General features: G+C 44.5%; 1 protein-coding gene across 3 annotated transcripts; it reads right to left on the bottom strand.

Moving 5' to 3' along the window:
- Nucleotides 1-250: 250 nt before the first annotated feature.
- On the bottom strand, nt 251-23,699 carry LOC111833778 (alpha-2-macroglobulin-like). Of its 3 annotated transcripts, XM_072701357.1 has the most exons (36): nt 23,546-23,699; nt 22,224-22,404; nt 21,825-21,981; nt 21,444-21,496; nt 19,907-19,927; nt 18,989-19,154; nt 18,730-18,814; nt 18,529-18,628; nt 18,216-18,330; nt 17,978-18,087; nt 17,660-17,830; nt 17,322-17,558; nt 17,082-17,145; nt 15,777-15,922; nt 15,496-15,645; nt 15,012-15,146; nt 12,413-12,506; nt 12,059-12,173; nt 9,695-9,920; nt 9,489-9,615; nt 9,241-9,362; nt 7,212-7,263; nt 6,544-6,627; nt 6,125-6,301; nt 5,650-5,725; nt 5,379-5,535; nt 5,196-5,264; nt 4,921-5,089; nt 4,642-4,832; nt 2,807-3,022; nt 1,664-1,788; nt 1,164-1,254; nt 1,002-1,070; nt 578-683; nt 438-483; nt 251-331 (listed from the first exon to the last, which is right to left on the bottom strand). In XM_072701357.1, exons 1-35 carry the CDS (start codon nt 23,605-23,607, stop codon nt 443-445), a joined length of 4,260 nt encoding a protein of 1,419 aa, XP_072557458.1. In that variant the 5' UTR covers nt 23,608-23,699; the 3' UTR covers nt 251-331; nt 438-442. The 3 variants fall into 3 exon arrangements, with proteins under 3 accessions (XP_072557458.1, XP_072557459.1, XP_072557460.1); XM_072701359.1 differs by lacking the exons at nt 251-331; nt 438-483; nt 578-683; ... (2 more) ...; nt 1,664-1,788; nt 2,807-3,022 and adding exons at nt 4,131-4,147; nt 4,234-4,297; XM_072701358.1 differs by lacking the exons at nt 251-331; nt 438-483; nt 578-683; ... (2 more) ...; nt 1,664-1,788; nt 2,807-3,022 and adding an exon at nt 4,065-4,097.
- Nucleotides 23,700-27,204: the final 3,505 nt, after the last annotated feature.

Below are 27,204 nucleotides of genomic sequence, written 5' to 3'. Positions count from 1 at the left end.
AACCATTTACCCAGTATGGCATCAGGGTGGGCCTGGATCTCCTCTATAAGGGATACCAGTCCAGGGTTTCTGCAATGCCCAGCTGTATGTTTTTTAACTGTGAGTGGAAACTGGAGATACCAGTAAACTGTTTGACCAAAGTGTTCTCCCTGGAGTGTGGCACACACTGCATATCACAGTGCCACACTGCTGTGCTTGGCTGCTGGTGGTCCCAATCGGGAGAGAAAAAACTTTTAACACACACATTAGATGTTTAGCAGAGAACTCATTTGCATTTATTGCGATTTACAAACTGAAGCATGCGGTATGTAGGGCTCCGCCGTAGGTGCATCTGCAGAGAAAGGAGAGGATAAACACGTGTGGTGTGACTCCAGCACACATCACCATCAGCACTGGGAGACGCACCCTGCTGTATTTACGGTGGGGCTGATACACACCTGCCTTAAGCACAGGGAAAGGTGTACTCAGCCAAAGTGTAGTCACCTGAAAAACAGGCCGGAGTGAGATACCAGCCAACACTGAGCACACGCTCCGATTAGCTCATGCACGCACACGCCCATATGGGGGATGTCCTTACTGGTCTGGTAGTAGTCATACATCTTGACTATGGCCGGCTTAAGGTCCTTCACGTTGACCTGTTGTTCAAGTTGCAGCGTGTAGGTCAGCGGAATGTCTCTATGCAGCTGTTTAAAAGCAATAAGAAATGGCTGTATATTATCCAGAGGAATTTAGTGTGTGAAGACTTGTTCCTGTGCACATGCTTATTCAAAGCCTCACCAACCGCCTGAAATATGTAACCGCATCACTGGCAGCACAAGTCAGAAACAAAGTATCAAAATCTAGCTGCTAGGCCAAGGCGCCACCGTGCTGTTTTTGAATAGTGATCCTTGCATCTTTGGAAACACACCATTCTGCCCGGTCAGCAGCTCCCAGCATCTCAGCATTGATACAGCTCCTTAGCCTGTCATTAAATCTGTCAGCGCTAAGAGTAAAAAAAGTACCTCAGCCACATAGATGATGACATGGTCATCTTCAACATCAACCCGATCGATGCTTATGGACGTCTTCAGCTGTGAGATACAAATGTGCAGCCTGTTAAACTTATGCACGCTGGAATAGAAACGCAAAGTACAGATGGTCAAAAGTACAGAGCGGTGACCCACCGTCTTCAAGGATGACTGCATGGGAACAAAGCCTGACAGCATGCCTACGTCTACTATCACCATATTGGTGTTGTTCATCAGCCCATTATATCTGCAACAGAAGAACACAGAGGAATGTTCTGTACCACGTCTTTTTTTTGCATTAGGGTCTCCAGTGTTCATTAAAGTTACTGCAGTTAAAAAGCTCGTAGTTGGATCTCAGGATTGGGCTGGTGGTCCACCGTGAGGCGAGGTACCGCCTGACCCGGCCCCTGCCGGTTGGCACCCCCTTCGATGCTCTTAATACATCTCATAATTAATACTTTTGATTGTAGCCAATTGACTACAAATGACTAAAGCTGAATTAACAGATTCACAGATTTCCTGGAGTGATTTGGATTGAGCTCCTCACTCAGGAGTATTGCAGCAATTTTTCTGCAGCAGTCTGAACAGGCAGCCCAGTTGCCCAGTAATGAAATTTTATACTTTTTACAGCATCATATCCATGGAACTGCACCCACTTTATGGTGAAGTCGAGCGGTAGGATTTTCTGTTGCCGAGTGGAGCTGCAGTCACTGTTGGTGTTGGTGACAACGCTGAAGGTGGTGCTGAGAGTCGGTGTTGGGATGTTGTAATGAAGCACCAGCTGGGAGTTAAACACAACACATGCCGTATCCAAAAGGCCACTAAACACTCGTCAGTGTCGTGCTCACGTGTCCTTTGTGAAAACCTCTCAAATGCAAATCTACCAGTCTGACTATCAATGTTGCACAATAAAATGCAAAATACACAACATGGACAAAAGTATTGGGACATCCATAGTAATTACAGGAGTTGCCCACTTAAGCCACACCCACTGCTGACATACTGGTGTATAATTAAGCACTCAGTCATGCAACCTGCAGCATCAAACACTGGCAGCAGAATGGGGGGGTCATATAGAAGAGGTTAGTCAGCCTGGCACCATCATTGGACACCACTGGACACTATAGGACACCACCGGACACTATAGGACACCACCGGACACTATAGGACACCACTCCAACAAGTCGATTCCCCACATTTCTGTCCAGCTAGAGCTGCCCTGGACAACCGCAAGTGAACTGGAAACATCTGGGAGCGCGTCCAGTAGTGAGGTGGGGGCCACACAAGCTGACAGAGAGGGGCCTGATCACCTAGCATCAATACCCAACCTGAATGGCAGCAAATCCCTCCAGCAGTGTGTACCAACGTCTAAGGGAAAGCCTTCCCAGAAAAGTACATCCTCCGGAGACCCAAGGAAAAAAGTGTCCTTCAATTACAGGGTATTTGTTTTTGGAGGAAATAAGACTTCTTACAATTTAGATTTTTTCAAATTTATTTTTATTTTTAATTTCACAGCATGTCCTCTTTAGTTTACAACAGGAATAAATATGTTTCCTTACATCAGTGAAAAGATAGATGTAAAAACATGTCCACTACAATGGACATAAATGAATGGGTGGGGTCTCAGGAGGATATAATCTAAGGGTTAGCCAGCTTCATACTAATACACTTTGATTCAGAGTGAGATGTTGGACCGACTGATGTCCCAATACTCGTCCACATAGAGTATTTGTTTAGTGTGGTTTGTATTTTTAATGAATGCCACTAAATGGTCATTGCTCTGCTAGAGTAACACTCACCTGTGCAGAGACACAGCTAGTGCCCTGCACTGCAATGCTGTAGAGTCCTTGGGGGTCCTGCAGCGCCCTCTCCTGGTAAAGCAGCCTGTTGTCTTCATTGACGGTGAAGTGATGTTGCTCTGCACCTGCTGACTGCACGCTCACTGTGCTGGAACCATCTGGACTGTAAACAGCGGTGGCGTAGACAGAGAGCGCCTGCAGAGCCAGCACCGTGTCCTGTGCACATACAGCACGGCTCGCTGAGCGGCTCATTTCCTATTATGCACCAAAACTACACAAACTACATGGCTCAAGGGAATGACACTATATCACACACACACACATACAGGTTACCTGTATGGGGTTACCTGTGTGGTGGAGGTTACCTGTGTGGTGGAGGTTACCTGTATGGGGTTACCTGTATGCGGTTACCTGTGTGGTGCAGGTTACCTGTATGGGGTTACCTGTGTGGTGGAGGTTACCTGTATGCGGTTACCTGTGTGGTGGAGGTTACCTGTATGGGGTTACCTGTGTGATGGAGGTTACCTGTGTGGTGGAGGTTACCTGTGTGGTGGAGGTTACCTGTGTGGTGGAGGTTACCTGTATGGGGTTACCTGTGTGGTGGAGGTTACCTGTGTGGTGGAGGTTACCTGTATGGGGTTACCTGTGTGATGGAGGTTACCTGTGTGGTGGAGGTTACCTGTGTGGTGGAGGTTACCTGTGTGGTGGAGGTTACCTGTGTGGTGGAGGTTACCTGTGTGGTGGAGGTTACCTGTATGGGGTTACCTGTGTGGTGGAGGTTACCTGTGTGATGGAGGTTACCTGTATGGGGTTACCTGTGTGGTGGAGGTTACCTGTGTGATGGAGGTTACCTGTATGGGGTTACCTGTGTGGTGGAGGTTACCTGTGTGATGGAGGTTACCTGTATGGGGTTACCTGTGTGGTGGAGGTTACCTGTGTGATGGAGGTTACCTGTGTGATGGAGGTTACCTGTATGGGGTTACCTGTGTGATGGAGGTTACCTGTGTGATGGAGGTTACCTGTGTGGTGGAGGTTACCTGTATGGGGTTACCTGTGTGATGGAGGTTACCTGTGTGGTGGAGGTTACCTGTGTGATGGAGGTTACCTGTGTGATGGAGGTTACCTGTGTGGTGGAGGTTACCTGTGTGGTGGAGGTTACCTGTGTGGTGGAGGTTACCTGTATGTGGTTACCTGTGTGGTGGAGGTTACCTGTGTGGTGGAGGTTACCTGTATGTGGTTACCTGTGTGATGGAGGTTACCTGTGTGGTGGAGGTTACCTGTATGCGGTTACCTGTGTGGTGGAGGTTACCTGTGTGGTGGAGGTTACCTGTATGTGGTTACCTGTGTGATGGAGGTTACCTGTGTGGTGGAGGTTACCTGTATGGGGTTACCTGTGTGATGGAGGTTACCTGTGTGGTGGAGGTTACCTGTGTGGTGGAGGTTACCTGTATGGGGTTACCTGTGTGATGGAGGTTACCTGTATGTGGTTACCTGTGTGGTGGAGGTTACCTGTGTGGTGGAGGTTACCTGTATGGGGTTACCTGTGTGGTGGAGGTTACCTGTATGTGGTTACCTGTGTGGTGGAGGTTACCTGTGTGGTGGAGGTTACCTGTATGGGGTTACCTGTGTGATGGAGGTTACCTGTGTGATGGAGGTTACCTGTGTGATGGAGGTTACCTGTGTGATGGAGGTTACCTGTGTGGTGGAGGTTACCTGTGTGATGGAGGTTACCTGTGTGATGGAGGTTACCTGTGTGGTGGAGGTTACCTGTGTGGTGGAGGTTACCTGTGTGGTGGAGGTTACCTGTATGGGGTTACCTGTGTGGTGGAGGTTACCTGTGTGGATGAGAAGCCACCATACTCGTTCTGCTGCCTCACTAGCCACTGGACTATTTTGGTGGCATAACCCAAGTCGGTGGAGGTCAGTGGAGATGTGGCGAGTACAGCTAGGAGCACGTAGGAACTGATCTCCACAGAGAGGGCCTCGGACTTCTCAGAAGATGACTGGGACCAGTGCAGCCCACCTTCTGACTCAGAGATACACACAACGTGAGGAGCGACGGACTCATACCTTCAGGAAAGCAAGACAGATAGATAGACACGCACAATCTATACCTTTATCTGAGGCGATTTTCTTCAGGTGATCCAGCAGCTGGGCACGTTTCTCCTGATCTCCAGCCAGGCTGAAGGTATAGGCCAGCAGGGCCGTGGTGTAGGTGTTTGTCAGGTAGCTGCTGTCTGACCTCAGACAGGCCAGGCTACGGTTTACAGCAGCATCCTGAGGCTGCAACACAGCCAATTAGTGAAGGTCTACTAGCTGGTTTTGGTGCCCAATCCCAAGTCAGTAATAGGCTACAATAAGAGCACCTGGCCCGGATAAGGGTACTCACTGACATCTTACTCTCCAGGAAGGCCGCAGTGATGTAAGCAGTGAGCGTCACGTCATCGTCCACTCCACCCTGTTCAGACAGTGAGTCGCATGACGGAGCAGAGCACTCCACCCCACCCCACCCCACCCCACCCACTCCGTCCCACCAGCTGGCGACCGGATCTCCAGTCGCTGGGATTCTCACCTTCATTCTGTTGTTGAAAAGCTTCCCCACAGTCAAAAAGCATCCGTCTGGTTTCTGCGTCGTGAACAGCCAGGAATGTGCCTCCTTCATTTGTTTGGGCTCGATGTAGATAAACTCCTGCGCACTGGTAAAAGACTTGGCAACGAAGGCGGTCAGCCTGAGGGACACAGATGTTCCTCCAATCAGCTCCTAGTGGCATCTTAGATGTAACCCAGCCCAAAGTCCCGGTTCCCATCTTGGGGACAGAAATACACCTTTGAAACCTACTTACCAATTGTTCCCAGATCCTGAGCCAAAGGTGCTGAATGCGCCATTATGATGCTTGTAATTCAGCTGCCTTTGGTAACCTGGCAAACAGAAAGGTACGTCAAACTTTAACAGCTTGGACCCTCGTTGGTTGTTTCACGTGGCCTTCAGTGCCCTCCCAATGAGGTAAGGGCTCCAGGGTACTGAGCTTTGGCTTACACTGGCATGGTGACGGCCCAGGGGGGTGTGAAAGAGCGCTTATTTGACCTTGTTTTTTTTAACTTGAGATGGGGCTGTAATGCTTACAATGTTGTCAGGATGTTTAAATGTCTGCAGCTCTTCGTTATGCTAGTATCATTTAACCCATAAGACGTCTACTTCTCCCTCCTCCCCTCCTTACTTGGCTCTGCTGTCCATGCTGGTCTGTACCCTAGTGAACAAAGCCTCAGTGTGGAGCCTTTAAAACACTAAGCCGCAGAATAAATGGCCGCCTCGCTCACCGCTCTTGAGGAAACCTGTGGCCTTCTCATGGGTAGCAGGGGTCAGCTGGTTCGTGGCTTTCAGGTAATGCAGAAGGTAGATGTTGGGGGCCAGGAGGACCATGTTCTGCTCGCCGCAGCCGTAGGGCATCCTCAGCAGGTTCTCCACATTCTGCAGCGCGTGGCCTAGTATGTCCCCTGAATAAAGAGGAGAAGACTTTGACCAGGAACATGACTGTGGTGGCTGGCGACGCATCCATATTTTGGAAGTCTGATCTGAAGATGCGATCTCCATGGTTACGGTTGAGGTTACCCTGGTTACAATTATTCTCTGGGGAGTTCCTAGACCCCTAAACTACACTCTTCTCAATAGGCAGACAAGACTCAGTGATACCACTTGGCATGTTTGTCAATATTGGCCTCTTTCATTTTTAATTTACCCAGGACAGAGAATGTGACACGGGTTGATCCTTCCACAACATTCTCAGGCAGCTGCAGCTGCACAGACTCCTTGATTTCTTTTCCTGAGGAAAGATTGGAATACAAAGAAATGAAAACACAGACAGAGACAGACAGAGGCACACAGACAGAGACGCAGAGACAAAGACGCAGAGACAGACACAAATACTGATGCACAGACAGAGGCACACAGAGACGCACAGACACACAGATAGAGATGCACAGACACACAGATAGAGACGCACAGACAAAGACACACAGACAGAGACGCACAGACACACAGATAGAAACACACAGACACACATGCGCACAAACACTCACAGACACACACTCAAGAGAGAGGCACACAGAGACGCACAGACAGACACACAGATAGAGACGCACAGACACACAGAGACGCACAGACAAAGACACACAGACAGGGATGCACAGACTCACAGATAGAAACACACAGACACACATGCTCACAAACACTCACAGACACACACTCAAGAGAGAGGCACACAGAGACGCACAGACAGACACACAGATAGAGACGCACAGACACACAGAGACACACAGACAAAGACACACAGACAGGGATGCACAGACTCACAGATAGAAACACACAGACATACATGCGCACAAACACACACAGACACACACTCACCACTTGGACATAGCAGCCAGCTCTGACTGTCAGTCTTTTCTGTTCCTTCAGCCTGCAGATCACAAGAACTGCATCACGGGTCACAGTGCATATTTACTGAATCAATTAAATTATGATCTAGAATATTGACATGGTTCTTGCAGGTTTCAGTAAGTTAAATTTAAGACCTTTTAAGACCATTATGAGTAAAATTTAAGACCAACACGATGCATTACTAGAAACATTCGAATGATATCAGAAATTCTCATATTTTATGTCACTCATATCCTTAGCCCAACATCCACATATCATATGTGTTTACAAAGTGCGTTTTAATAAGTTTATGTCACGCCCAGCTCCGTACGATCCTCGTGTGTGCCACGCCCACCTCGTTACCTCATGTTATTTCCTAATTGTTATCACCTGTTTCTTATTTGATTTTGACTTGTCTTGTATATTTAGTCCACGTCTGTGTTAATATCCCGAGTCCGGTTATTGATGTTGTATTGTTGCGTGTATTGTCTTTCTGCTATTACCTGCGATTAAACCCCGTGTTCCTGGTCCCTGGCTTCCTGCCTATTTGTCTGCGCTCCGGGCGCTTATGCATCGTGACAGTTCACATGTGTTTAAAGCATGTGGGAGTGGTATTTTAAAGCTTAAACTATAAAAAAAGTTTATGTATATGGTCTTTCTATATCGCGGATTTTCACCTATCGCTGATGGGTCTGGAACGTAACTTCCGCGATAGGCGGGGGATCCAGACCCATCAGCCATAGGTGAAAATCCGCGATATAGAAAGACCATATACATAAACTTTTTTATAGTTTAAGCCTTAAAATATATAGTGATCCCCCGCCTATCGCGGAAGTTAAGTTCCAGGCCCATCAGCGATAATGAAAACAACTGGAAACCGCTGATAAACACGGGGAATCCACACGGGGTTAACGAGGAGGCGTGGCGGACGAGCGGGGCAGGACATACTGCACTTTTAATCAGATTTTTTAGATTTTCTAAGTAATTTTTATTCAAATAAGTTTTTTTCCATCTCTATTTTGCTTTTTTTTGTCTTGGTTTAACTATTTAAAATCTTGCTTTTATAAAGCATATTGAATAACCCCTGTGTATGATAATATAAACTTGCTTTGCCGTTCCATAAGGAGAAAGAGAAACGTTCTCCTCAAGACCACACGAACAACTAAAATCTATATGCTGGAAACTAAGACATTCACAAGGTAACTCCATGAAAAGCTCTGTAAAAGTAGAAATGTGTTTATTTTATGATAAGATAATATGAGCCAACTGGCTAGTAGTTGCCTTTTAACTGAAAGAATTCACTCCAGTCATCAGAGAAAAAAAATACTAACGCACTACATCAAAACATTTACATTGTAATAATGTATGGCATGAAATAAACTTGTAACTATATCATTCAGTAATACAAATAATAAAACAACATACCGTTCGCATTGGCCTCAAGAACTAAAGTTTGAGAAGGGTCTGGCTGCAGAACGTGCACTTTCAGCCACTGACGTCAGGTGCACGACCAGCCGCAACAGGAAGTGCAGGGGAATCAAGCGCTAACTGCCTGGCTGCAGTGATCACGCGATGGGATTTGTAGTTTTATTACCACGCAGACACCGGTGCAGACCAGAAAACACAACCATCGTTTTACAGCGTTTTACTATTTTATTTTCTGCGGACAACGCTTTTTGGGAATGAACGGAGGTAAGAATGGTAAGACTTGGGTAAATTAAATTTAAGACCTAGGATGAAAATCTGGGCATTTTTAAGACATTTTAAGGCCTTAAATTTAACTTTCTGAATTTTAGACTTTTTAAGACCCCGCGGGAACCCTGATTGAACATTAAATATCAGATGCATTTTTAGAAAAAACTGCAACAGATTGTTTCCAAGGGAAAATACTGTCAGGTCATGGTGGTGTTCAATGGCAAGCCAGTAAAGAAAAGGGATGGATGGAAGAATGAGCAACAGCTGATGCACTAATGAGCCAAAGATTAAAATGCCTTATTCCAAGCCTGGCATTACTTACCTTGACCAGCAGGGTGCGTGTGACCCGGTCGATGCGACCCCTATCTGGTATGCTAACCACCTCGTTATTGCAGAGGGTTTCTGTGGAACTGGCCTCCGCACTAATGGACACATTCACAGCACCTGAGTGTGAAAAGGGTGGGATTTAATGGGGATATGCATAAATCATAGGGCCATGTGTGTGGGCAGAGAGAACCAGAGTACGTCCAGGTTGGCATGAGCAATAGACACATGAACTTAGTAGCTTACCGAGGGCAGAGGGCACCAGAACCCACTTGAATGTCTTTCTTTCCGAGGCACACAGGCAGTTGGAATACTGACAGCCAGGGCAGGCCTGTAATGTGTAATCCGTGGAAGGGGCAGCGGTCACGGTGACCTGAGAAAGCAAGCGAGTCAGAATGATCACAGCAAACACATGCATCACACGTGGAGCAAGTGTCAGTCTGTATACACACCATGATGCACTTAGGCAAGTAGTTGAAGACAGTGGCTTTCAGCTCAAAGTTCTCCCCACGGACGACGGAGTAGGGCAAGGTAATCTCCAGAAAAAAGGGCTGGAACACTGTGAGGTTAAGTGGGGGGGCCAGGCCCAGCCCGGCTTGGGAGAGGCAGAACGCATCCGTCTCCCAGGTGGTGATAGTGTCTGGGACGACACGTGACACTCTGGCCGACCCAGAGTCCCTGCACACAGACAAGAGAAACGAGGCTGATCAGATGAGAGCGCGCGCTGCTTAGGGGCGCTTTTATTGTTTTTTTTTATTTATATAGTTAACAAGACATGACTGACAACAGTGAAATGACACTGGTGAGAGCGGCAGCTGCTTAGGGGCGCTTTTATTGTTTTTATTTATTTATATACTTAACAAGACATGACTGACAACAGTGAAATGACACTGGTGAGAGTGCCGGCTGCTAAGGGGCGCTTTTATTGTTTTTATTTATTTATATAGTTAACAAGACATGACTGACAACAGTGAAATGACACTGGTGAGAGCGGCAGCTGCTTAGGGGCGCTTTTATTGTTTTTTTTTATTTATATAGTTAACAAGACATGACTGACAACAGTGAAATGACACTGGTGAGAGCGGCAGCTGCTTAGGGGCGCTTTTATTGTTTTTATTTATTTATATACTTAACAAGACATGACTGACAACAGTGAAATGGCACTGGTGAGAGCGGCAGCTGCTTAGGGGCGCTTTTATTGTTTTTATTTATTTATATACTTAACAAGACATGACTGACAACAGTGAAATGACACTGGTGAGAGCGGCAGCTGCTTAGGGGCGCTTTTATTGTTTTTATTTATTTATATACTTAACAAGACATGACTGACAACAGTGAAATGACACTGGTGAGAGCGGCAGCTGCTTAGGGGCGCTTTTATTGTTTTTATTTATTTATATACTTAACAAGACATGACTGACAACAGTGAAATGGCACTGGTGAGAGCGGCAGCTGCTTAGGGGCGCTTTTATTGTTTTTTTTTATTTATATAGTTAACAAGACATGACTGACAACAGTGAAATGACACTGGTGAGAGCGGCAGCTGCTTAGGGGCGCTTTTATTGTTTTTATTTATTTATATACTTAACAAGACATGACTGACAACAGTGAAATGACACTGGTGAGAGCGGCAGCTGCTTAGGGGCGCTTTTATTGTTTTTATTTATTTATATACTTAACAAGACATGACTGACAACAGTGAAATGACACTGGTGAGAGCGGCAGCTGCTTAGGGGCGCTTTTATTGTTTTTATTTATTTATATACTTAACAAGACATGACTGACAACAGTGAAATGACACTGGTGAGAGCGGCAGCTGCTTAGGGGCGCTTTTATTGTTTTTATTTATTTATATACTTAACAAGACATGACTGACAACAGTGAAATGACACTGGTGAGAGTGCCGGCTGCTAAGGGGCGCTTTTATTGTTTTTATTTATTTATATAGTTAACAAGACATGACTGACAACAGTGAAATGACACTGGTGAGAGCGGCAGCTGCTTAGGGGCGCTTTTATTGTTTTTTTTTATTTATATAGTTAACAAGACATGACTGACAACAGTGAAATGACACTGGTGAGAGCGGCAGCTGCTTAGGGGCGCTTTTATTGTTTTTATTTATTTATATACTTAACAAGACATGACTGACAACAGTGAAATGACACTGGTGAGAGCGGCAGCTGCTTAGGGGCGCTTTTATTGTTTTTATTTATTTATATACTTAACAAGACATGACTGACAACAGTGAAATGGCACTGGTGAGAGTGCCGGCTGCTAAGGGGCGCTTTTATTGTTTTTATTTATTTATATAGTTAACAAGACATGACTGACAACAGTGAAATGACACTGGTGAGAGCGGCAGCTGCTTAGGGGCGCTTTTATTGTTTTTTTTATTTATATAGTTAACAAGACATGACTGACAACAGTGAAATGACACTGGTGACAGCGCCAGCTGCTTAGGGGCGCTTTTATTGTTTTTATTTATTTATATAATTAACAAGACATGACTGACAACAGTGAAATGGCACTGGTGAGAGTGCCGGCTGCTAAGGGGCGCTTTTATTGTTTTTATTTATTTATATACTTAACAAGACATGACTGACAACAGTGAAATGGCACTGGTGAGAGTGCCGGCTGCTTAGGGGCGCTTTTATTGTGTTTTTTTTATTTATTTAGTTAACAAGACATGACTGACAACAGTGAAATGGCACTGGTGAGAGATCCAGCACCCCGAAACTGGCCAACAGGAGTAGCACTGTACTTCTCTAAAGCTCTCTGTTCACCGTGGGCTGGAATCTGAATCAGATAGTTCTTACCCCACTTCAACAAGATCCCAGATCCAAGTCTCAGGGAAGAACGTCCTTTTGGTCTCCAGTGGTGCCAATTTTGGCATCAATGGCATTGCTTCTGATATCATCGAAAGTCGATCCGCTGTTTTGGACAGATATGAAAACAATATGCTATCAACTCATATGTTTACGGATATGCAGACATACACAAATTCTATCCTACATATTCTGTGACCACATGCAATGACCACTAATAACAACACGAAACACCTGTAGGCTAAATTTGGCATGAAATAACATTAATCCATTGTGAAGGTAACACAGAGTAACACACATACCCACAAGACATCATTCACGTAAGATCAGGAAGTTGAGTCTCACCTACAGCATGGTGGTAATAATAGTTTCTCCCCTTGAAAAATACACAGGAAGGCATTCTTAGAATCAAATTACTGATAGTCTTTAGTCCCAAACTCTGAAAAAAAGATAAAACAATGTCTTAACATCTGCCAGTTGAAATGCAATGACAGTTGACTTGCTGGATGAAAGCACGTAAGTCATGAGCAGACTGAGCAACCAGGTATGGATAAGGAAGGCCAGCTGGGTATATTCAGGAAGGAAAAGGAAGGCCAGCTGGGTATATTCAGGAAGGAAAAGGAAGGCCAGCTGGGTATATTCAGGAAGGAAAAGCAAAGCCAGTTGGTTATATGCAGGAAGGAAAAGGAAAGCCAGCTGGGCATATGCAGGAAGGATAAGGAAGGCCAGCTGGGTATATTCAGGAAGGAAAAGGAAAGCCAGTTGGGTATATGCAGGAAGGAAAAGGAAAGCCAGCTGGGCATTTGCAGGAAGGATAAGGAAGGCCAGCTGGGTATATGCAGGAAGGAAAAGGAAAGCCAGCTGGACATATGCAGGAAGGAAAAGGAAGGCCAGCTGGGTATATGCAGGAAGGATAAGGAAGGCCAGCTGGGTATATGCAGGAAGGAAAAGGAAAGCCAGCTGGGTATATGCAGGAAGGAAAAGGAAGGCCGGCTGGGTATATGCAGGAAGGATAAGGAAGGCCAGCTGGGTATATGCAGGAAGGAAAAGGAAAGCCAGCTGGGTATATTCAGGAAGGATAAGGAAGGCCGGCTGGGTATATGCAGGAAGGAAAAGGAAGGCCGGCTGGGTATATGCAGGAAGGAAAAGGAAGGCCGGCTGGGTATATGCAGGAAGGAAAAGGAAGGCCGGCTGGGTATATGCAGGAAGGAAAAGGAAGGCCGGCTGGGTATATGCAGGAAGGAAAAGGAAGGCCGGCTGGGTATATGCAGGAAGGAAAAGGAAGGCCGGCTGGGTATATGCAGGAAGGAAAAGGAAGGCCGGCTGGGTATATGCAGGAAGGAAAAGGAAGGCCGGCTGGGTATATGCAGGAAGGATAAGGAAGGCCGGCTGGGTATATGCAGGAAGGAAAAGGAAAGCCGGCTGGGTATATTCAGGAAGGATAAGGAAGGCCGGCTGGGTATATGCAGGAAGGAAAAGGAAGGCCGGCTGGGTATATGCAGGAAGGAAAAGGAAGGCCGGCTGGGTATATGCAGGAAGGAAAAGGAAGGCCGGCTGGGTATATGCAGGAAGGAAAAGGAAGGCCGGCTGGGTATATGCAGGAAGGAAAAGGAAGGCCGGCTGGGTATATGCAGGAAGGAAAAGGAAGGCCGGCTGGGTATATTCAGGAAGGAAAAGGAAGGCCGGCTGGGTATATGCAGGAAGGAAAAGGAAGGCCGGCTGGGTATATGCAGGAAGGAAAAGGAAGGCCGGCTGGGTATATGCAGGAAGGAAAAGGAAGGCCGGCTGGGTATATGCAGGAAGGATAAGGAAGGCCGGCTGGGTATATGCAGGAAGGAAAAGGAAGGCCGGCTGGGTATATGCAGGAAGGAAAAGGAAGGCCGGCTGGGTATATGCAGGAAGGATAAGGAAGGCCGGCTGGGTATATGCAGGAAGGAAAAGGAAGGCCGGCTGGGTATATGCAGGAAGGATAAGGAAGGCCGGCTGGGTATATGCAGGAAGGAAAAGGAAGGCCGGCTGGGTATATGCAGGAAGGATAAGGAAGGCCGGCTGGGTATACAGTGATCCGATGTGCGGGAAACTGAAGGTGGACTGTTTGTTTTCAGGAGCATGCTCGCATTTGAGATATCTGTTTACTGTTCTTTTCCATGGTTCAACCAGTGAGTTTCCAATAAAAAACAAATGTTTCAATAATCTATAACATTTACTTGGACTTCCGCAAACCTGAAATCTTTTCATTAATTAGCACAATAAGAGTGACTTATTTAAAATGTTTTTCTTTGTCTTGATAATACAGCCTGAGTCTTCAAATTTATATACCTTTTTTTAGAACAATTTTCATTGAAGACAAAATATTTCTGAATGATTCAACTGACAGTAACTTTTGTAATAAAATCGCACAGCTTGTATTGCTCAAAAACATCATTCTCCACAATGGCACCAATATCAGACTAGGGCTAACAGCCATATTGTCACATGTACAGCTACAGTGAAATCCTTACTTTTTTGTTTATTTGTAGCTAAAAGCAGAGATGACTTCATGGAAGGAGTCAGAATGAGAAAAGTTTGTGCCAATATATCAACATTCCTTCATTGTGATGATTTTTATAATCAGGCCCATAGCCTTTAATTTAAAGATTGGAAGTAGTTGTTTGTTGGCTAACATGCTTTTCTTTAAATATGACTTGAACAATTGAGGCACTTTTACTTCTCTGACGCTGAAGCATGTGATTTAAATACTTTCTATTTATTATTTTCTATATTATATTATATTATATTATATTATATTATATTCTCTTATAAATTATTAGAATGTTGTATAGATTGACCAAAAAATCCTGATAGAAAAATCAAATGTCAAAACATTTGATGTATACCTTATGGTGAAATGACAACATGAAACAGTTCAAGCACTGTTTTGCTTTGTAGACAAAAAAAATCTTACCCTAAAATTACTTAGAGCAAATATGTCTCTGTCATAACTAAGGTAGCGTTTTGATCTGACAGGCATGCATGTTGAAGCCTCGTCCATCCAGTACGGCAGCTCTGCACTCCTTTGGACAGGTAACAAGTCGAATATCTGTCCCAGAAAAACACGAAAAGGAGAAATTCAGTTTAACTGCTAAAATGCAAAGCAATTCAGGCAAATTTTTAATAAGATCTGTTAAAAAAATATAAAACAAGAAATCGAAGTTTGCAGAGAAATGAGCTGTCATCCTGGACTACTGATAAGTAATTATACATAACAATGCTCTGCTTTGTACTACAAGTATATATATATAGCAAAACTCCTGAGCAGTATGTGTACACATACATACCTGCAGAAATGAAAATAAGCAATATATATATATATATATTGCTTATTTTCATTTCTGCAGGTATGTAACTGCAATGTTATGGTTTTGATGGGAATTGTCACACTGTCATACTTTTTCGGCACTCAGTCGCTTGCTTGCATCAAGCAGCAGCACGCTCTGGTCGACGCTAGCGAGAGCACACAAGGCCCCCGGCAGAGCCGTGACCTTCAGCTCCACGTTCTCCCCTGGTACAGCTCGGCTGGGTGTGAACTCCATGGACACCTAAACAGACACAGACTCCCAGATGACCAGCATCTCACGAAAAGAACACCATGCCAATGCAATGAACCTGTTCCAAATTTCATCTTGTTTGAAGACACGCACACAGCAAAATCATGACGTGACATACACACCTTGTGCTTCAAGCACTTCTCTACGGAGAAGTCCATGTTATTTCCGATCACACCCCCACTGGGCAGCACCATGTAGACAAGAACCTGGGCTATTGGAGAAAGCTCTTCAATGGCCTCCAGCAGAAAGGACGTCTCGCCTTCGGTGTCTGTGGGAAAATTGGTTCTTTATGTAGAACATCCAGAGTGTCTTGTGGATCAAGTGTTTGCTGTGGGGGCGACGTGACTTGGGGATGACACTACTGAAAAAATGCAGACATCTGACCATTTTTGAACATTTTTTATGATTGTTTAGTGGCACACTCCCTCTCTCGTCTATAGATTAATTATATGAATTAATACAGGCTAGTAGGGTGACCAGCTAATCCATGTCAGGAGGGACACTATGAGCTACAACAGGATTTGTAAACTACCATTTCATACATTTCAATTAAAAGGACCAGGATTTCACTTAAGCACTGGGTTCTTGCCGTATGCTGATTGGTCAGTCTCCTATAATCATGCATATGTGTCAGTAATGTTAATGCAAAACAGCTGGATGAGTCTTTCAATCTAGGAACTAACCAAACATTTTAGCAGAGCACAGAACCCTTTCAGCTTTAAAGTAGTTCGTAAAAGCTGAAGTAGCTCATAGTGTCTCTCCTGACATGGATTAGGTGGTCACCCTACAGGCTAGTTATTTTTCAGTTACAGTAATAACTATGTTTGTTTAGTAGTGGCTAACTTAAGTCCTCAATAGTTTGCCAGTCTGCAGTGTTTCACTCAATAATGCAACAACAGCATAACTACACTGCACTAACTGCGTATTTGACTCAGTCTAAATGCACTGCACACAGCCTAACTGTACTCTCAGCTGCCAAGTGAATAAAGGGGGATAAGTCCCCTCCCCTTCCCAAATACAGTGATCTGTTACAGTTCGCATTCACGCTAGAGCTGTGTCAGAAAGTTACTGCTACTATTACTGGGTCTCCGAGGGACAGATTAATGGGTGAACTTTACTGTTTTGGTCCCATTCCCTCACAGCATCAGCTTTATAAGAGTGTCTGCTAAATGCCAGTGTCATGTAGCCTATTAGTGCTGTTAACCAGCCGAATGCTGTAATGCATACAAGGCGGACAGGGAGGGAATCGGGCTTCCTGAGTGAGTCACCGAGGCATTAGATTAGATGATTGCTTGGTTGGATTGATGTTTTTGTCGCGGTGGTAAAGATTTTGGCCTGGTGGGCGCCTGGGAGAAATGTTACCAGTGGAAACACTGGCATCAATGTCTCGTCTGCATCATGAAACCTGGAGTCACCCACTAACTCACATAAGCCTTCTGACCATGGAACTGCCATCTGACCAGCACGGGCGATGGAGCCTTTGGACAGAACCTGAAGCAGAGGCAGAAACCTAAAGTCAGTTTCATTTGTCTCAGGGTGTGGGCGTCATCTCTCCAAATCCAGAACCGGAAACAATCTTCTGAAAGCATGAATAATTCAACCTATAGGTATAACATCACTTTTCTTCTATTAGACAGCACATATTGAGCCTTTAATAAATAACTCACCAGGTAATATATATGTAACGGGTTTGCATTAGATGTCTCCCCAACCAGAGTGTACTTCACAACGATAGGCACTGTGCTTCCACATCTCAGCGGCTTTTCAATGCTCTTCAGAGATAATAAGCTGTATGTCTGTCTGTGGGGAGCTTCAGCTTCAATAGCTGACAGGGTTTCCGTGGGCTCATTGAAAGTTCCGTACAGAAGCCCAAACCCAGGGACCAGAAGGGACTTGCATGTGGCCTGAAAAAGCAAACAGATTCATGCACTCAGCAAGATGGCTGCAGCGTCACAGAGCATGACTGAGCCGCACAGGAGGCTAGAAGAGAGAAGAGGCAGTTTACCATCAAATTTACGCGGGATCCAGTGAACACTGTTGTATTGATGGAGAATGAAAGTATGCCATCTGCGTTAGTAGTACCATTAAGCAATGGTACCCTGTTGTACCAGTATCCCTGAAGCAGCTGGAGCTCAGCATTGGCTACTGGCGTGTCATTATAATATGTCACTTTGATCTGGGGGAAAAGGCAAAATGCATTAAAAGTTCATGTCTGCCAAATACTGTCACATCAATTATGCAAAACACCTACATTTAACTTAGATACAATAACACAAATAAAAAAGAGGGAATGTACGTCTTCGTCCGAGGGCACCTACAGTACCTTTCCCTCAATGGTTGATCCAGGCTCATAAAACGCAGGTGTGTCGACAAAGGAAACAGATCCGATCCTTTTCACCATATCTATGGGTGTGCTCTTTGCCAGAATGATACCTACAGGGGAAACACTGCAAACTGACCAGTGTAATGGCACCTGTCACGTCTCTAGGTGTAAATGACTTTTGTTCTCCTACATTTTCGTCCCAATGTGCCAGCATTAGCGTTTTGCCCTGCAGCGTTACCTGTTTCCTCCTCCTCCACTGTGGCATTAAACATCAGCGTTTCCAGACCCATGGCGGTGGAGTTATAGAAGAAGAACATGTCGAAGATGTGGGAGGCGCAGCCCGATTTCTCTAGCTGTGGTCACAGGAATCACCGAGAAGGAGATGTGTCAAATTGAAGAACCTTCTCAGAAACAGCCTAATTCAAAAGTCAGAAACTTGTAAACGCGAGATACTGGGCCACATTAAACTTGATTTTCTGTCCTCCAGCATGTACCGTGTTTCAGGAGCATGCCAGCCAATCAGCGAGCAGACGGCTTGTCCTCCTTCTCACCTGTACAGATTCAGCATGACGGCAGCAAACATCCTTCAGGGGGCAGCTGAGACACAGTTCAAAACTGGCCTTTCCCGGCACTGCTTGGCCGTACGTGTACCTGAATGACAGAGCAGAGAGGCCCACTGCGCTCACGCATGTCTGCTTGTTAACGCACTCTGTGAGCAACGGCCTAGGAAAGTCAGTGCGAGCTACACCCACCTTCCACACACGGAAACCTTCAGCTGGCTTTCCAGAATGTAGACCTTTGACGGGACCTTCAGGGATACCTCAAACCGTGGCAAAACTAGGGGGGGTCAGAGGGCAGAAACATGTAAGATCTCAGGATTAACTGGATACATCCACCCATCTCCAGCTGCTGATCCTTGTCAGGATTGCAGGGAGCCCTTAAGTCTTTGACTGGTTACAGCATATTAATACACTTGTAAACAACTGTGACAGAGATCCACGGAAAACTCACCATAATCCATGACTTTGAAGTTGTAATGGCTCCGGTGTTGTCCGGAGAAGACCCTCAGCACATAGCCACCCAGTGGAGCCTCTGAACTCAAAGGGTGTGAAAGCTGCTGGATTTTTTGGTCGGTCCTGACGTTGGTCCACTGAGCAATGCGGTTGAATTTAGGGTCCTGGATGGAGACGCAACACAACCTTTCTTTGTACTTACAAGAACATCTGACATCCTGATGCAACACATTTAGTGTGCCAGGGTTGAACAGAGACTCCTTCATGGCCTTGACCACAAGAATGTAGGTCATGCAGGGACCCAACACAGTGCGATACCTAACCTGAACGCCTCATATAGATGCAGCTGAGCAGGGACCCAGCACAGGGCGGTACCTAACCTGAACGCCTCATATAGATGCTGCTGAGCAGGGACCCAGCACAGCGCGGTACCTAACCTGAACGCCTCATATAGATGCTGCTGAGCAGGGACCCAGCACAGGGCGGTACCTAACCTGAACGCCTCATATAGATGCTGCTGAGCAGGGACCCAGCACAGTGCGGTACCTAACCTGAACGCCTCATACACATGCTGCTGAGCAGGGACCCAGCACAGGGCGGTACCTAACCTGAACGCCTCATACACATGCAGCTGAGCAGGGACCCAGCACAGCGCGGTACCTAACCTGAACGCCTCATACACATGCAGCTGAGCAGGGACCCAGCACAGCGCGGTACCTAACCTGAACGTCTCATATAACATAATTCTGTCTGTATGAAAACATAGATAATAGTGTCAGGAAAACATAGAGCTGTCCTAATAAAAAAACTACCTTGAAGATATTTAAAAACCTTCCATGCACATGAAAAAAAACACTTAGAGACAATGTGGGTGCAGACTTAAAGCCGACGGGGAGCTTTTTAAACTCATCCTCACCTCCAGCTGCACCACGTCATACTGAAAAAGACAAAATGCAGAGAATCATCAGTTTAATGAGCTCTCAAACGCTCTAGCTATGCCGGACTGAGTGGGTATTACATTAAGCACCTTGTGAACGCCTCTTCATTGGAGCGCACCATGTTGATGTAGCAATAGTTTCTGCTTAGGTAAATGTTTGAAGACCTTCACATCTGCCCTGCCATATCTGTCTGGAGTTTTTTTTTTAATATATGAGATTTTCTGCTAGTAACCTTGACCCCAGTATTTGCTAGACTGACCGAGCAATTATTGGCTGAACATCTCCCAGCAGGACCCCAGGTGTCAGTGGTAATTACGGGGGGGGGGTCCCCTTCCTAGTGCTCCCATGTGTGCTGTTATTTTACTAAAACAGGTTTGTAATTAAGCTTAGTTAGCTGTTAGATAACATTATGATATATGTATGGCATGTCTCAAAATATCCAGGAGGTGTCAAGGTTTTACCGATATGTAATTCATAATTAAATTTAAGGAATCTGAATGTACGCCAATCATACACAGAACTAAGAACATAATACAAGCGCCCTGGTAATTTTGTTTAATGTCACTAAAAATGTGATTATATGTAAGATCACAGTTAGGGTTAAGTTCACAGGTCAGTCTAAATCATTTAGTGATTTTGCAAAGTGTATTTTCGGGGGACTTGGGAGCAATGATGGAAACGGCTCTAAACTTCCAGGTGGGACGACCATAAGCTCTGGTCACACTGCTACGAAAACGATCTCCATCCACACAGGAGTTTTCATGTCATATATGAATTATTTCCATCCATATTGACATGAGCAAAAACATATATGAAATAGATATTAGCCTACATTGGACATGCGAACATCAACACGCTGGTTGGTAAATTTGTTTCTTTTGTGCAAACATGCAGCAGCCATACAGAGTAACATGCTATGTAGCTGCATACAGGTCAGCAATGGGAAAGATCCTTTGAAAGCAGCTCCACTATATCTGCCATGCTGGAATTTACTTCCATGTAGGGTGACCAGGTGACCAATCAGACACTGAGAGGATGTAACTAGTGGGATCAATTCAGGGATGGGTCATGTGATGAGTAAGGACCAATTAGAATGCCTTTAGAAACTGCGTTTTTCATCAGTCTCCGTTTTCACTTATCCACACTGAAACGTTCAAACTGAGTTTTCAGAAGTATATACGGCCATGACAGTGTTTACAAAGGTTTTGTGGGGCTGAAAACTCTGGGGTTGTGTAGGCAAAATGTGAATATGGAGACTAATATCTGCGTTTTTAAATGAAAACATAGCACTGTGGATATAAGCAGAATTAGGATTTCGGCCTATCAGTCTAACTTTCTCCTCCAGTACGTTTCCTGTTCCTTTCGTGTTAAAGCTGCTGGTTATTCAGCAGTCCACCATAGCTAAAGTGAAACCCTGCCAATCCACAGCATCTACACAAAATCAGAACCTCATGTTGAGCAATAGCCAGCTAAAAGTGATTCAAACTTAATGTCAATCAAATCTTATGCTCTTACCAGCTGATCTACAGGGGCAAACGTTGTATCCAGGCTGACAATTCTGAAATGCACTACAAAGAAGGAAGAGATCCGGTAACATGACTTAGTGAATTCAGACACATTAGAGTTCATTTTAGCCAGTATTAGCCTGTATCTTTATTCACAGGGTTTTTGGCATAAAATCCTGTTTGAGGCCAACAAGGTAGCAGACAGACACAAAAGTGTTTGTGACCCAATAAGATAAAAAGCCAATTGTTTGTTATCTAAGGCAGTGCCCCAGATTTCTGGCATGACTGGTTATTCAGACGACTGTAATTAATGGCCAAAGCAGTTTGTCTGTGTTTAGTTTTACCCACCAGAAACAGAGATTTTAAAAGAGAGTAAGAAAGAGGAAAATACCTGTCTGCCCAGGCTTGTAAATGGGTTTGTCCGTCTGAATGAATGATATTGGGGTAGCTGGCTTTATCCGGACATTGGTCTCCTTCACCAGTTGAAGGTCCTGTCCACGTAACTCCACCCTAATTACTTGGATGGACTCCACACTCACTTTGGGGGGCTGTGTGGAGGATGGTACAAGCGATCAGCATAGCTCTACACCTATTTAAACCTCACAACAATATATTTCAGAATCACCTAAATTTAATACTTTAGGAGAAACTTTCTGTCTTTTATACCCTGGATGTAAACATTCATGTTTGTGCTGAACAAGGCCAACACTGTACTACTGATTTCAGACCATAGTGCAGTGTGGACAGTCATTTTTTGACCTCCGTGATCAGACTGCTACCTGTGACGCACCTGAAAGTGAGAGCACTGGTAGATGTCTTTGTCTGAATGCACCTCCTGCAGGACCGTGGTCTGGTTCCCGTCCACCAGCGACACAGTCAGCTGCAGCATTTCATTGACATGAAGCAAGAGGCTACAGAACTTCGTCTCGGAGCCGGTCGGAATTACCCCCGGAAACGTCACCAGGAAGGAACTGCGAAAGGAGTCACACTGTTCGACCAGCTGTCCGAAACGTAAAAAACCTTTCATTAAATCTCAGACTGGGGGAAAGGTGTCACCTTCCCCCAGGCAGCTCCTCACATTGGTTCTGTGTTAAAGTTACACACTTTAATATTTCGTTGGACCACCTTTAGCGCTGATTATGGTGCACATTCGTCAATGGTTTGTTTCCGTGTGCTTATGCAACACCTCAACATTTTTTTTTCATCCAGACACTAACCATGTGTGAAAATGATTCCTTGTGCTACTGAACCACTCTTTGACAGTTCGAGCCTGATGAATCTTGGCATTATTGTCCTGGAATATGCCCGTGCCCGTGCCATTAGGAAAGAAAGAACCCATTGATGGGATAACCTGGCCGTTCAGGAGACTCACATACTCAGCCGACTTCACTTTACTGCTGTATAATGTTGCGGGTCTGTAATAATGATCCAGTCATTGACTCTTAAGTACTTGCTGTTTTAAATTCAGTCGGTGACATTATTTGGCCAGGTGGTGTACTCTCCCCTCCCCCCACAATGACTCCTGGTCCTAGAAAAACCATCATATAGACAGGAGATTCCTGCACGGTGTTCCTGAGGATTAAGTACATGGTTTATGAACTGGAATGAATTTGGGGAGGCACCTATATGATGAAATTCAGACTGACATAAAAATTTAAGTGGGTCAGGAAAAAAACAGGTACATAAACCCATGTGATTTCTGACTTTCTGTGCAGTATTTGGCTCCTTCTCAGAGATTAACTTTGACATACTTTGTGATGCAGACAGAAAATAAATGAATGCATTTTCCTTCCAAAATGACCAATTTGGGATTAACACCAAACGCACACTGCACCATGCAAATATCTAAATGTTTACTAATTAGTAAAGGAGGCAGATTCAGTTCTGCTTGTGGTTTGACTCTGATGAAATCCATTAAAGCCAATAAAATCAAGAAGATCAAACGACATATTGGGTGTCTTACCACATCTCTAGAGTAAACACTCATATGTCCTGTGAGAGATGAGTTCAGAGTAACACAGAGTAACACAGCTCACTTTCCAAACACTTAAAGTCTGACCTGAGAAATACTCTGTCTGTTTTCATGGATATAGGTATGGAGGTTTTACTTACGGGTCAGTTTGTGCTTGGCAGGCACAGAACAGGACACAGGCTGTGAATATTCTTCTCCACATTATGAAAGAGGCTTTACGTCTCCCAAGGCGAAGTCCATAAACCCACAACCATGGTCCAAACAAGCCTATATAGCCCGCCCTCTTTGCGGGGCGGGACAAAGAGATTTGCCAGCCCTCTAGTGTTGATAATTTAACTCTTGAGGAAAGATTATCTAATATGAGCGATAAAGTCACTACTTTATTCAAAGTTAAAAATCCTGCAATGGTTCTGGAATGGTCAACAATCAATCAGGCAGTTTGATGCAATCTTCATACCACAGTTATTTACCAAAGTCTAGCTTGTCGATTGCCTTTGTCCTGCCTTTTTTTCTAGAGCTGTTTAGCTGTTTAGCTATTGCTCTTTTCTTCCATCAGTTACCCAATTTCTCCACTTTACTAACAGACATCGCGATCATTGACCTGCTTTTATCAGTGTTTGGCCTCACAATCTGGTTTTTCATGCTGCAGCTTGTTCTCTGGGCCCCTGAGGTTAAAAATCACACTGCAGACATGTTGTTGTTCGCTTTTCAGTCAAAGCTTACACCAGATCCTGTATCAGTGAACACCAGGACCTGCAGCCCACAACAAATGGCATTTCTCAGGAGAGTCTGGGCCTACCTCAAGGGTTAAGCAAAACTGCGTCACATTAAGCAGGTCCTGCCCAGTCATGGAGGCTGAGGGACCTCACCACATGGTCAGTCTCACAGAGTGTACACTAAATGAGGCTAGTCACTCCCAGGACTGGCAGATTCTCAAATCATACACCTGCTTGGAAGGAGGCCCAGGTCATAGCTTACAGAGACTTGTGGTGCTCAGCTCCATCATTCATAGGCTTCAAACAGCCATCAATCAATTGCTGAAAGACAGGAACACTGACCGTGCATGAGACGGTGCTGTCTGGCTGCTGACCCGGCGAATCTGGAGCCTTTCACTTCCTCTTGTTTATTTTCAGTCTTGTGATGCTTGTTTGTGCTTAGGTGTTACGCGCCCAATATAACCAAGATGCTACGGCACCAAGCGCTCATTTATGTGCTCATTCTGTGGGGCTGCCGCCCTTGATCTCTTTCCATTAGTCCAGGCTGCATACCAGAGGCTCTTTTTGCATCTCATTCAGCACAGTGCTCATTCAGCGGTGTTTTTAAGCACAGCGCTCATTCAGCGGTGTTTTTAAGCACAGCGCTCATTCAGCGGTGTTTTTAAGCACAGCGCTCCCGTCGTGCTTCCGAAGATCAGCTGATACGATATTTACGAACATGGGATCACTTTTGCAAACACCTAATTCATTATCTGCTGAACACTCACACCTTAGATGACCCTACAAAGCTATTTGTACAAACAGCAAATAGAAACAAGTAGGCCTGATAGGACCACGATCAGGAATTGAATAGAGATTCAATCCATAGTTCAATAACTAACGCAATGTGTAGCACTGGATTCTCTGCAGTGTCGTGATGCTGTAATGCTATATATAATATATAATGCTATATACTGCATGCCCTTACACTTTGTAGGTTCTACCCAGGCACTGACACAAATAGTAAAATTAAGGGTTTCAGCAGCCCCATCATCGCCCCCCACCCCCCGCCCCCATCAGAAAAATCTACTGAGGGGCGGCTGATCATACGCTGCCGGACACTCCATGAAATGCATTTCTGACTACAGGCACAAAAAAATCCACCACAAAGAATCAGTAACAATTTATTTGACGGGCACAATAATATAGTATTATGGCAATTTCTTAGTTTTTAATTATTCACAAACTAAGTCTTAATTACATACTGGTCTCATGTTAATTGATCAATAATGAATTATGACGCATATTTTTATCTCAAGCAGTTACTATATTTGTTACTATATATATATTTGTTAATTCTGTAAACCTTTGTGAACTACTCAAGGAACAAGACACGAATAACACAACGTAAATACTGATGTCATGTTTGTTCGTCATTAATGCATGATGCAACTTGTATCCCAAGCAATGACTATATTTGTTACTATATCTGTTAATTCTGGGAACTTTTATTAACTATACTGAAGGAACATATCATTAATAACACAAGTGAAATGCTGATCTCATGTTTGTTCATTAATGAATCGTGACGCATCTTTTCTCAAGTAACGACTACATTTGTCAATGATTTGTTCATAAGAAGTAACTGAGTTATTAATAAGTATTTGTGCCCTGTCAAGTGAAGCGTTATAATTACCATCGAGTCTTACAACGCGCAGACTCGCCTAACCGAGTTCGACTCAGATATTTGCATTAACTGTAATTCTCTGGTTTCCCGGAGATATTTAGCTAACAACGTAAATATTAGCTCATCGGATCTTGATTGCGATGTTACCACGACCGCACAAACCCATCTGTCAGCTCAAAATAGTTACTGATCTGCTCGTTTTCCCCGTAAAAACCTTACCCCACCGCACTTTTTTTTTTTACTTCTTTCTATACATTCTTCACAGCACTCACGTTGCCAAACATTTTCTTTTATTTGTTTAGGTTTCATGCGAATAAGTAATGGAAACTGGATAATGTTCTTTGGTTAAGGAAAGCGCTTCAGTATTATCCTGAGTAAGCTAGGCAATCGTTTGCTATGGTAGCCTGCGTTTGGCATCAGAGATAGGCTATTTAAAACTCAGCAAGCTCATAACCTACCGAAGAAAAACGTGGTTTAAAAATATGCCTAAATGTAGAACGTGTTCAGTGCGTGAGGCTTGGGTATCTGTATACAGCTGTCGGTTACAAAGTTTACTCGTTTAGTGTTTGTTAAGGATCTATGTCTGGTCAAATAGTTTTTTGTTTATCTTTTAAAAATACATACCTTTACCCTTAACCGTTTTCTTTCCAGTTAAAAGAGTTTATATTCAATGGGCCATATAAGTGACACATTTTACACCTAGTCAGCTGGAGAGAAGGTGTCATTGTCAGTGTACTGCTGTTTTCTGCGTCGTCCGTCGGCAGCTCCACATGTAAGCTCTTGCATGGCCGAAGAGGTCCGCGTCATTCTGGATGCGTCACTGCATACCCAAGATCCCTGCCCTGCCCTATTGTCCTCAAGCCAAGAAGTCATAGCAGGTCAGATATAAGAAAAATGAACTTTTTATTTACAGTAACGTGCATTAGAGTAGATCTCTCTATCTTTTTCTTTGCAATAACCTCTGATAACACTTTCTATGAAGTTTTATGTCTATGAAGTTTCTATGAAGGTTTATAATTCCTGCACCATGCCTCACCCCCTAGCCCACGCAGACAATAGCTGGTGAAAAGCAAGATGTTTTTGAGCCAACTTCCCTCCTTCTAGCAAGTTCTGTTCAGCTTGGATTTTTTTGGTGCTGCCTAGATTTTTTTTTCTCCATTTCTGTATGTCTGCTATTAAAGCTTATATTAATAAAAGCAATGCATGCCAATTTAGTGGAACACCAAGATCTTAGGTCATCTTGTACAATTCCTGGGATATACAATGGACATTTAAATTCAACCAATCAGCAATCTTTCTTTTGACAGCAAGGCATGAGTGAATCCAATGACAAGCAAGATAGGATTTTAGAATGTAGCTCTGCACTAAAATTTTGCTTTGCAGTACATGCAGACAGCATGTTTGTAATCCTGCATTA

The sequence above is a fragment of the Paramormyrops kingsleyae genome, chromosome 17 (genome assembly GCF_048594095.1).
Source record: "Paramormyrops kingsleyae isolate MSU_618 chromosome 17, PKINGS_0.4, whole genome shotgun sequence".
In the NCBI taxonomy this organism is placed as follows: Eukaryota; Metazoa; Chordata; class Actinopteri; order Osteoglossiformes; family Mormyridae; genus Paramormyrops; species Paramormyrops kingsleyae.
This window is presented reverse-complemented; position numbering and strand designations above follow the sequence as displayed.